The sequence below is a fragment of the Neopsephotus bourkii genome, unplaced genomic scaffold (assembly GCF_033783945.1).
Source record: "Neopsephotus bourkii isolate Nb327-2 ecotype Australia unplaced genomic scaffold, CSIRO-AGI_Nbou_v1 NB_1589, whole genome shotgun sequence".
Taxonomy (NCBI): domain Eukaryota; kingdom Metazoa; phylum Chordata; class Aves; order Psittaciformes; family Psittacidae; genus Neopsephotus; species Neopsephotus bourkii.
Window position 1 is genome coordinate 607,717 of NW_026902065.1, and position 11,022 is coordinate 618,738.

Here is an 11,022-nt window from a genome sequence, read left to right on the forward strand (position 1 = left end):
CTCTCATTTCCCAGCCCTTCTGAGGAGGTTTGCATCCCCAGAGAGAGCTCATGCAGCCTCGGAAAAAGCCTCAGCTTCTATACTGGAGCCTAAATACTCTGGTCCTGGACTGCTCTGCTGATTTCCTGCTTGTTTTCACACTGAAGCCAAGTACTGGCCTGCAGTAAGGGCCCTGCTTAGCCCAGATATACATTTTGTCCAGGTGCTGTGCAGTGTCCCATATACCATGAGATGCCTGGATGACTACACAGGAGCTGTGGATCATGCTGCATTATGCTATGCATCTTCTGAAAAAAGAAAACGACTGAGTCATACAGTTGCCTGCCTCATAGTCACTGAAAGCTGGATCCTGTGAGCAATGAAGTGAAGGTAATGCTGCCTCTGACTTTATGGCACAGGGCATAATCCATGAACAAATCCATGCCAAGACACTAATAAGTATATACCACAGCTCTGCAAGCTCACAGCCCAAATCTTGTCCTGATGCTGAGATCTCCTCCTAATCCTTGCTCTTCCTTTTAAGCAGTCGCCTTGGGTCACCTCTCAGCTGCTGAAATCCATCAGTGCGTGGGAGCCCTGCCTGGAGGCACTGCTAAGAATAGTGTTTAAGTGCCAGGGGAAGAGAAGAGTTGAGCCTGGAGTGGATTTGGCCACTGCCACCATCAGTTCTCCACCTTGTTTCCTACAAGCAGTGGAGGCTGTGCAATGCATGCAGCTTCATATAGTGCTCTTTTGTGACAGTCCTCTGATCCTCTGAATACTGAAATCAATGGCAAAGATGCACAAAACTCAATGTTCTTGCTTTGCTATGCATATAAGACCCTGTTACTGTTGTCCTTACCTGTCCTGCTAACACTACTGGAAACACAGGGTCTCACCTGCATGGACTGAGCTGCAGGCTCCTGAAGCAGAGTGCAAATGAATCTCTGAGAAGCAGTCACGTTATCAGCTAAATGCCATAGAAACCACAGCTGCGTTACGGAGGGCCCTTTCCCTGGCATTATGCAATAGGTAATTATGTAAGTTCCCATTATATAATAACATTCCCAGCTTTTTTTGGAGTGCCGGCCTCCCCCGACAGCTCCCCTGGCAGAGTGGCATGTACCACATTTACGTCATGTCACATCACGTCATGTCATGTCATGCTTTATACAACCCCAGGTCATAGCAGAGCCAGGGCCATCACCACCACCGCTCCCAGTGCAGGACCCTTGGCTGCTCTCAAGAGTTTTTGTGTTGTGGGGGAAAAGGCTCATTGGAAAGATGTTATTTGGTCAAAACCCCCGTTTGTCCCTCTGAGCTGTTCTGTTGTGTAAGCACAATAAGATGGCTTCAGTTGCTCCTTGAGGAAAATGGAGTGGTTTCCAGAGCATCTCTCTCCTCCTTGCTGGAAAGTTTCTCTCATGAACTTACTTGAAAAGAAAAAAACTATCATTTCTGCTAGTGTCTTTCTCTTGTGTATACATCTCCCTACTTGCAGCAGGTCTGGCTGCAGGGTAGACAGGGCTAGAAATCATTGGTGACTTGTTATATTAACTGCCAAGGCAATGCGGGGGACTGCCGGACCCTCTGATGTTCACTTTACAGGCTGGGGTTGGACTCACCTCTTCTCTGTGGTCAAACAGACTTTGAGCTGGTCCCTCCCTCTGGCTAGTGTGTGATTCCTACTGTGTATCTCTTCTCCACCTGGGTGTTCCTGCCACGTATTAATAGTCACCAGACAGCTGCTGTTAATAAAACCATACCCAAGAGCCAGTCCTTGCTCTTTCACTGCTGTGTTTGTGGGCTGAAGCAAGTCTTAGAACTTCTTTGATCCTTCATAAATAGGGAAAACAAGCATCTTTTCCATTACTGGGATTGCGGCATGCTCTAAATCCACTAATGGCTCTAGGAAGGTTTGCTGGTTGAGGGAAGAGCAAAGCAGAGGTGAGACTGTACCCACTGCTTTGCCAGAAATGTCTCTTCCACTGCCTACTGCACCCATTAGAGGGGTGGCCCTTTCCTAAGCACCTTTTGGTAACATGTTTGAGTAGAACCACAAAGTCCCTAGGACAGCCTTCCTCCTTGGGAGCACCCCAAGGCTTTGCTATGGCTGTCCCACGGGATCTTCCTCTGCTCCAATCCCACCACCAGTGCTCAAGGCTGGGGGTTTAGGTGCAGCATCCTCTCCATGCCAGCAACCTGCTGCAGGGCTTGGAGCAAAGCTGCCCGGCCACCCCAAAGCCCTGCTGTGGAGGAAAAGACACCGTCTCTATGCCCCACACTGAGAAAGAGCCCCTTACAAAGAGTTCTGCCACCTGCCACCCAGCCGCAGAATGACCCTGCATCGGGACTCTGCAGTCCTGCGTGTCCCAGGGTCAGCCTCCGAAATTTGCGGGCCCCCCTCCCCAGCCTCCGAATCTCTGGAACGGGCTTGGACGTGACCTCCAGTCCCCGTGGCTTTGTCGCCCGTGGCCACTAGATGGTAGCAAGCCCTGGCCGACGGAGCCGGGCTGCTCCGGCGCCTCCTGCCCGGGCAGCGGGAGCCCTGGGCGGTCCCTGCGCCGGCTGGTGCCAGCCCACCCGGAGGCTTTGCAACGAGGCAGAGGCAGCGCCCGCATCACGCTGCGATGCACCCCAAAACGTGGCCGTAAATATGGACGGTACATCTTATGCTTGTCTAGCGAGAGTGCCTCTGGTGTGGGTGCACACACATGGGAGGCAGCATGGCTCTGCTGTGGCCAGGACTGTTTGAAACAGGTTATTCAGTCACCCGGCACTTTTTAAAGGGGCATCTGATATCTTGGCTCTCTGGAGTTTACATTTATTGAGAGGATTGTGCAAGTGATAGATTTCGCCCCGAGGGAGAGAGGAGAGGCCTGTAGATACTAAAATGTTATGTCCTTTTTGCCGCTGCAGGGTTGAGGCTCAGTGTGGTGTGCCATAAAGGTTTTAGTATTTCTGTGGGCTATTTACTTAAGCTATAGGAAGGAGAGCTTATGATTTAATTTTATTGCTACTTCACTTTAAGAAAAAAAAAACCCCAATATGGAATCCCATACTCTTTTTAAGCCTTCTGACTGTTTAACACTAGTGCCCATACCAGGACCGCTGGCTTCACCAGCTCTGGTTAAATCTATAGGGAGCAGAGAGTCACCCAACTTCAAATGAAGTTATTATGGCAACTGAGTAGTTTCAGCTTGGGGAATATGACAGAGCTCGGTGCATAAGCAGCAGCCTCTCGTGTACCAGGAGCACATTTCTGTCAAGTCTGAAACGTGTGTAAAACAGTAAGGTCAGTATTCAGGATCCTGCCCAAGGCCGAGCCTGGGATGGTGCTAATGCTTGTCTACTGCTGTAAGTACTTGAAGAGGGAGTCTGCAGGTATGCGATCTCTCCCATCTCAGCACTGTGCTGTAGAGAACATCATGAGGAATGAGCTCTCTTCCATCTGTTTAGCTTAGTTTGGGGAACTGGTGTGGCCTTGTGTTTGCGTAAATCAGGATCAAATCTTGGCACTGGAATGTTTAGGACATGGGTTTGGGTTTTTTTGGCTGTAAAGCAAACTAGTGTGTAGAGAAGAGAGAAAGGGGGGATTTGCAGGTTGACTCTGACAGAGTCTTGCAACATGTAATGGCCAAAATTCCCTTACCTCTAGGCTTGGATACCAGCGGACACCTCCATTTAGCTTTTACCACTGTTCTCACTCAAATGATTCCCTTTAAACCTGTGCATTTGTGAGGGGATGGTGGCTGTGGGCCTCCAGCCTCCTCACTGCCTGTTTCCCTTTGCGCATGGCACTTCTTTCCCCTTGCAGGGCTGGAGCACAGAGACTGTTCTCACATTGCAGAGTGGATGGGTGCAGAGGCAGCGATGCACCTCAGGTCCTGCAGCACTGGTAGGGACAGTGGGGTCGCATGTTCTTCTTCTGGGCCCCAAGAGTAAGTGTCTTCAGTGCTCAGCTGACATTTGCCACCTGCCAAGGCCTGCGGCATGTGCCCCTTTGGACACATCCAGAGGTAGGTACGTGCTTCAGGACAGCAGCACTAGCTGGGCTTTGTTATCAGGCTGTGCTCTGACTGCAGTCACTCCCTGGAAGGGACTAATCACCCTGCTGGTGTGCCAGGCCATTATCAGTTCTGATGTGGCTAAAGGAGAAAGACTGGGACATGTCCTGAAGCATACCCACACTGCTTGTCAACCCAGTGGGTTTTCTTCCCAACACTGACACTTGGCTTGACAGAGGTAGTCAGAGACCTTAGCTGCTGTCTGGGTGTGTGTTGAATGAAGCCCTGCTGTGGCCTTTTGTCTCTGGCCTGCCACAAACCCTCCTGGCTCAGGTATAGGTCTGTTGGTTCCAATATCCCGGCTCAGCCATCAGCTAATCCTGGGTGTTCCTCAAAGAGACAGGCAGAAGGACCCCAGCAGGTAGATGCAGGGTAACTGGCTCCCATATAGCTTTTATCCACTTCCTCCCTGCTGCAGAGGCTGGAGCCACTTTGAATATGGTTAGCTCTTAAGGACATGTCTCTTCTAACTCTGTGCTCTTCTCTATAAGTAAATGGTGTGTGTTACCCCAGGGAAAAAGGAGAGTGAGATCAGCATGGGAAAGGAAAGGCCTTTGGAGCAACAGAACCAATGCTACCAGCTGTCTTGGCCTTTTCTCCTGCTTGCCCTTGGCAGGCCAGGGGAGAGGGGTAGGGTGGCCTTGCAGATGACTGTGCTCTACAGGAATCTCCTGCCATACAGCTTGACACTGTCTCTGGGTCCTTGTGGACCTGGGACAGGCTCCTGGCACTGTGTTTCGGCGGTGCCCTTTCTGTTTAGAGTGGGACATGAGCCAGTCCAATACGAAAAGCAGAAATGATGCCATCAGTGGCACCCACAATAGCACCTGACCCAAAATAGTTTCCTAGAAAAAAAATAGGGAGGCTGATTAGGTTAGACAAGCCTGAAAGAGAGCAAGACGTCCAGCTGACGATTGACAGGTGTAGGTCTGTGAGCAGGGGCTATAAATCCCACGGGTGAGCTCTCCAGACACCCTTTGGGAAAGGCAAAACGGCTGTGGGGAGCACTCGGGAACTGACTTCAGTGAACCATGGGGCTCAGTGACCAGGAATGGCAGCATGTGCTGGCCATCTGGGGAAAGGTGGAGTCCGACGTCGCTGGCCATGGGCATGAGATCTTAATGAGGTAGGCAAGAAGCTTCGGTTGTAAGAGTAGAGCTGAGAGCTCCTGATGAGAGACCAAGGAAGGTGTATGTTTAGCATAGAGGCTTGTGTTTGGCAGTGTTTGTTTCAACCAGCTTTGTTTTCTTTGTTGTAGGGTGGTGGTTTTTTCCATTGCTATGGTATTTGGGTTAAAAACTGTATAAAGTGGCTGTGCTTCTGTCTCTCCGTCTATCTGTGGGTGCAACAGCATGCCAATGATGCTTTCAAAAGACAGTGGGACTTTATCACTCTCTATGCCTCTGCTGGCAAAGCTCTGCTTGGTTCCTCATTGCTCAAGCACCGTGGCAAGAAATGCTGGAGCAAATTGTGTGTCCTGGGCCTTCAGATGCTCTGCAGAAAGGATGTAGAGAGGCAGGGAAGGAAAGGAGAGGAAAACCACCTTTGTCAATTATTTCAGTAAAACTAACTGTGAAGTACATTAATGTTTCCCTCTCCCCAACTTAGTCTCACCTGCCAGAGCCCTGCCCAACCTCTTTTTGGCCAGAAATCTGGGTGGTAACACTTGTCCACTTGCTGATGTTATCTCTGAGGTCTGGTTGTGAAACAAGGCACATCCTTCTACCCACGTCCCTCCTCCATGATTCTGGTGTCAGAGTGGGAGCGCTCATGAGGTCTGCATCCAAGAGGACACCTGCACCCATGCTGTCCTTGTGGTCCTGGCCCCCCACAAGGGGGACATTCCAGGCACCACCACCAAGTCACAGAAATGAAATCTGGAAGGGATCTCAAGGATGTGGAGTTAGAAACACCACTGGGTGGAATTGGGGCCTGTCTTAAAAGACCAGCAGGAACAGAGACTTCAAGGATACTCTCTCCAGGTCTCCCCCTCAGCCTGTGTGCAGTATAATGTGCTGGAATGGTACAGGTGCTGAGGAGAGCAGTGGGGATATAGCACCCATTTGGGAGGTTTCCCAGGCTAAGCACAACTGAAGGAGCCCACGCCACCAGGTAAATCCACTGAAAATCTTTGAAAACCTTTTCAAAGATGAGCCAGAGCAGTGGGCCGTTTCATTTATCTCCTTTATCATGGCCCAGTTTAGCTTGAAGGGAAGGGAGAGATGGGGCAGCTGAGTGGCAGTGTGATGGCTCATGAGGTCCAGAGCAGGCAGGCTGCAGGGGTAGCAGGAATCTGAGCCCTCCGCACCAGTTCATCTCTGTGAGGTGGCTACTTCAGCTCTGGAGGTGCCACAAGATAGTAAAACCAGTTTCTAGCTGAAAAGGGCATATCATTTTTCTTACAGGTATTGTAGGAAAGAGCATGGCATTAAATAAATAGATGACACCCCCTTTCCCTGTGACTTTGAGCTCCCCAGCCAAACCAACCCAGATAATTTCTTATTCCTTCAAGGGGTTTCTGTAGGAAGAGAAAGGCAGGGGAAGCCCAGCAGCTCTTAGTTTAGATATGTGTCTGCACATGAATTGTTAAATGCTTCTCATGTAGATGTCACATTCTGGGTATATGTTTAGAAAACACCTATTCAATTAGATGTCTTCCAAAGGAAACAAAAGAATACTCTTCAGAAGAATTTTCAAGTGTCTTGGGAGTATATAATCTTTGTCAGACACAATTCAGGCATAGCCGGACACAGTGGAGAGAGATTTTTAGTAGTAACTGCATCCCGTTCCAAAGTGCAAGGCTTTTTTCTCTCTCTCGGTGGCACACAACTTGTGTTATGGAAAGATACAGGAGAAAAGAAAAGGCTGATGGTGGTGTGCTCAGCACCTGATAGAGTACGGAAATCCTTTGAAATGAAACACCAGCAAAGACTGGTCTTTGGTCCAAAGATTGGACTCCTCTACAGAATCTTTTTGCTGCAGAACCCTCTGTGTTTTCCATGTGCTTGAGATATTTGTTAGCATAATTTTGCCTACACTCACATCATACAGTGGAGAGTCTGGCCCTCATGGCAACTTACTCAAGAAGAATGTCCAGTTCTAGATGGGACACAAGTCCCAGCACCCTCTCAAGGGCAGAGCAAGCATGCAGTCACTGTACCATGAGAGGGAAGGTGGTTTCATGGCTGAGGTCCTGGGCTGGAGCTCCAGACACTGCTGCAGGAAACTTGGGCAAGCCACTTCACAGATGTGAGCTGTAGGGTCCTGGCTGTAAAGACAGATACTGCTTTTTCTGGTGCTTCAACTGGTTGTATTATGCCCATCAGGGGGTGTAATACCTGAAGATAGACTTGTGCAAGGGAGCTAATGTCACTTAGCACCAAATTATTAGACTTCTCCTAACAATCAGGACAGACAGTATCCCCTTTTCACCTCAACCCTGGCAGGGAAGAGTGAAATTTCCTACTACTTTGGTTGCCAGTGGTGTCCGCATCCTGTCTCCTAGGAAATGCAACAGGGAGGAAGCACCAAGGACAACTTTAGTCTGTCTTTTAGACACTCTTCCACCTTCTTGGTTTCATTTCCATTTTTGGATCAGACTGCCTATGTATAGGACTGCATGGCACGGCACCAACATGCCTAAAGGTTGTACAGTCTTGTTACCCATTTACTCCCAAGGACTCTCTGAGGTGCTGTGGTTCTCAATGGACAAACTACACTGCTGGTAGCTGGGCTGAGCTGGGGGCTGGGAAAGAGGGAAAGGAACCAAATGTCTCTGTGTCTGCAGTCATAGGGTGGGGACACAGTAAGCTGTCCCATTCAGCTGATGTTCAAGAGTACCTAAGCTCCAGATGTGAAGGACATGAGGCTGGGGACTGCTCCCTTTTTGTGTGTGTGTCTGTGCAAGAAGCCTCTAGAATCTCTTTTCCTGCAGAGATGGGCTGGGGAAGAGTGTCCTGCTGAGAGCCAGGGGTCTGCAGGCTGGCTCCTCAGCAATAGTAAGTCAACGAAGACAGATGATTTTGTTTCTCCTTCATAGGAATGCGAGAACTCACCTCTCAGTACCACAACCAACCTTGGCTCTTCTCTCTACCTTAATACAGCTGACATAACCCAGGGGACTGGTGCCAAAGAGTTAGCAGAGCTATATATATAAAAAATATGCTCTGTCACTCTAGCTGGACATGTTCAGGGCAGTGTCTGTCGCAGCCAGAGGAAATGGAAAAAGACAGCGGTGATCAAGTTTAGGACATGTAAGAGGATGGGATTAAAGCAGAAACAATACTCAAAGGGAGGTATGTCAGGAGCTTCTGCTCCCTGAGACATCATTAGCAAATTATAAAAAGCAGCCTGTGTAAAATAAATAGACATTTCTTCACATAGACTGTCATCATGTTGTGGAACAACCTACCAGAGGAAGGATGAAAAACACTTAAGCCAAATTCCGAATAGGGTCAGATGTTTCCCTGGCTCATATACCTGCTAAAAGGAGCGATTGTGAATGGTGGTAATTTGGAAAGGATGTAAAGTGTCAGAGTTCCCAGGTTAAAGTAGCCTCTACTAACAGGGACTAGGTAAGAGGGAAGAAAGAGGGTTATCACACCTTTGTCTGAAATACCTGGAGCAGCTGGATCTCAGTTACGGCCCGGAAGACAGCTCTCTGTCTCACAAGTCCCTCTACTTTTGTTCACAGACTCTTCCAGGCCCACCCTGAGACCCTGGATCGCTTTGAAAAGTTCAAAGGCCTGAAGACCCCTGATCAGATGAAGGGCTCAGAAGATCTGAAGAAACATGGAGCTACTGTCCTTACCCAACTGGGCAAAATCCTGAAGCAGAAGGGTAATCATGAGGCAGAGTTGAAGCCCCTGGCTCAAACCCATGCAACCAAGCACAAAATCCCTGTCAAATACCTGGAGGTATGGAAAAGGGCAGGGAGCCTTCTTGTCTGATGTGTAGTGAATGTGTGCAAGATGGCTACGTGAGAGTTGCCCTTTATTTACTGATGGCTAGTTGGACTTCAGTGAGCTCTCCCTCAAGTCCAATGTCTCTGTGTACAGGCAAGAGGAGGAATGGAAAGGGTTCATGGTATGTGAATGGTATGTGACTATCCAAGTTTAGCTTTCCCATTCCAAACACTACACGCAGTCTGACCAACCCTTGACAATAATAAATGAGCCTATGCAGCCTCTGCATGCCTGGGAAACTACATTACATAAGACCTGTCAGTGACTGGATACGAGGGACATACAGTCTAAGAGTAAGCCCTGGGGGATCTGTGGGAGACCAAGACCCACAAAAGTTGAGTGTACACAGTGCATGAATTTTCAGCCTTAATGGATTAGGCAAAGAGTAGGAAGGTCCATGATCTACTCAAGGTCATGAAGCAGATCAATGTCAGAGCTAGGAATAGAGCCCAGTTCTTCTGCCCAGCCAAGCTCCTTGCATGCTAGACCTCACTGTCTCTCCAGAGACTGTGGGAAGGGCTACTGAATTAGCTTGGAGATATTTCCAGGCTCAGCAACCTATTTCCTAGTCTGGCTTTTCTGAAAATAAACCCTGAGTGTCCCTTCATCTTTTCTCTCTCTCTCTTTCCTTCCTCACAGTTCATTTCTGAAATCATTATCAAGGTCCTTGCCGAAAAACATGCTGCAGACTTTGGGGCTGATTCCCAGGCTGCAATGAAGAAGGCCCTAGAGCTGTTCCGGAATGATATGGCCGCCAAGTACAAGGAGTTCGGTTTCCAGGGTTAACACATACACACAGAGGAACACCACGACCGAGGCGTGTCCATGCATCTTAGAGTAGCTTCCCCAGCACTGTTTCGGACATCTCACAATTGGCCATCCAAGATCTGTGGGAAAGCTTTGATGAGAGGCCAAAAGTCACTCCAGGCAGTGTAGAGGCACTCAGAATGATATCCATCATAAACTGTTATTTCCTGGCTTCATGTGTACAAGAGAAATAATCTGCTTCCTTAGGAGAAATAATGTAAGAGATTATCTGTGAGCTTCTGCCTACCCTACCCCCTTTTTCTTTCTCCCTCCCCAAAACCCAGTCCCATCTGAGAAGCGAATGGCATGGCCAGAGGCAAAGGGATGTGGAGTAACAAGGGGAGTGTTGAAAAGTGTAGTGAATGAGAGCGTGAAGGGATGACTCAAATGGTATTAAAGGGATGTCAGGATGCAGGTGCACAGCGTCCCATTCCTCCCACAGGTGAGACTGTTAGCAGATTACTGTGGAGAGCTTCCAGCACAGTATTACCTTGTTTTGTGGGGGTGAATTCAGCCAGTCATTCTCCAGTGTCTCCTAGCTCGGAAACTTGTATTAGTTGTTAAACTCACGTTAGCAAAACTAGGAAGAGCAGTACTCCCTGCCATCTGTAGGTTTCTGGTAGCTGCTGCTACGCATCTGAAGTTCTGTTGCACTGGGAAGTCAAGTATGTGTTTCTCAGAAAATAAAGATTCCTGCACCACTGTCATGTGTTTGCTCCTGGCTTTACAGGCATGCCGGTGAGAAGTGGGAGAAGGGAGAAAGCGTAAAGGTGTCTTGCATTCGTATCCAGCTGCAGTGTCAGTCCATGACTTGAGTGGCACTTGGCATCTGTCTTAGCCAGGGGACTTGGAGCACTCAGATGTCACCGTGGGGTCATGACCTGGTTACTGGACTTCACAACGCAAAGCAGGAGCATGGACTCAGTGCCTCAAAGCTGACTAAAGGCCAGGGCCGCTGGTGTGCGGGTGGGGGAAGGTGGCGAGGAAAGGCCCCTTGCTTATTTATGGGAAGGTAACATGCTCAAGTGGCCTTGGGTCCCAGGAGAGCACAGTGCGTTGCTCCCCCCAGGCAATGGAAAGCAGGGCCAATTAGCCCAGGAAGAAGGCTGCAATGGCAGCGTATGCTCTTAAGATCCAAGCTTTAGCCTCTGTGCCATTTTGCATTTTTGCTGAGGTGTGGTTACAGATGTTATACCCACATCCTG

At 49.1% G+C, this 11,022-nt stretch overlaps 1 protein-coding gene across 1 annotated transcript; it reads left to right on the forward strand.

Annotated features, from left to right (window-relative positions):
* The first annotated feature begins 4,951 nt into the window (after positions 1-4,951).
* MB (myoglobin) lies at positions 4,952-10,520 on the forward strand. Its single transcript, XM_061371789.1, has 3 exons — positions 4,952-5,172; positions 8,740-8,962; positions 9,650-10,520. The coding sequence occupies exons 1-3, from the start codon at positions 5,078-5,080 to the stop codon at positions 9,794-9,796; spliced, it is 465 nt and encodes a 154-aa protein (XP_061227773.1). The 5' UTR covers positions 4,952-5,077; the 3' UTR covers positions 9,797-10,520.
* Positions 10,521-11,022: the final 502 nt, after the last annotated feature.

What these genes read in the sequence shown, in the direction of transcription:
- MB (XM_061371789.1), top strand. Translation starts at nt 5,078, where the DNA reads ATGGGGCTCAGTGACCAGGAATGGCAGCATGTGCTGGCCATCTGGGGA. An exon ending in GGGCATGAGATCTTAATGAG is followed by an intron (nt 5,173 to 8,739) that starts GTAGGCAAGAAG and finishes TTTTGTTCACAG; the next exon opens with ACTCTTCCAGGCCCACCCTG. An exon ending in TCCCTGTCAAATACCTGGAG is followed by an intron (nt 8,963 to 9,649) that starts GTATGGAAAAGG and finishes CCTTCCTCACAG; the next exon opens with TTCATTTCTGAAATCATTAT.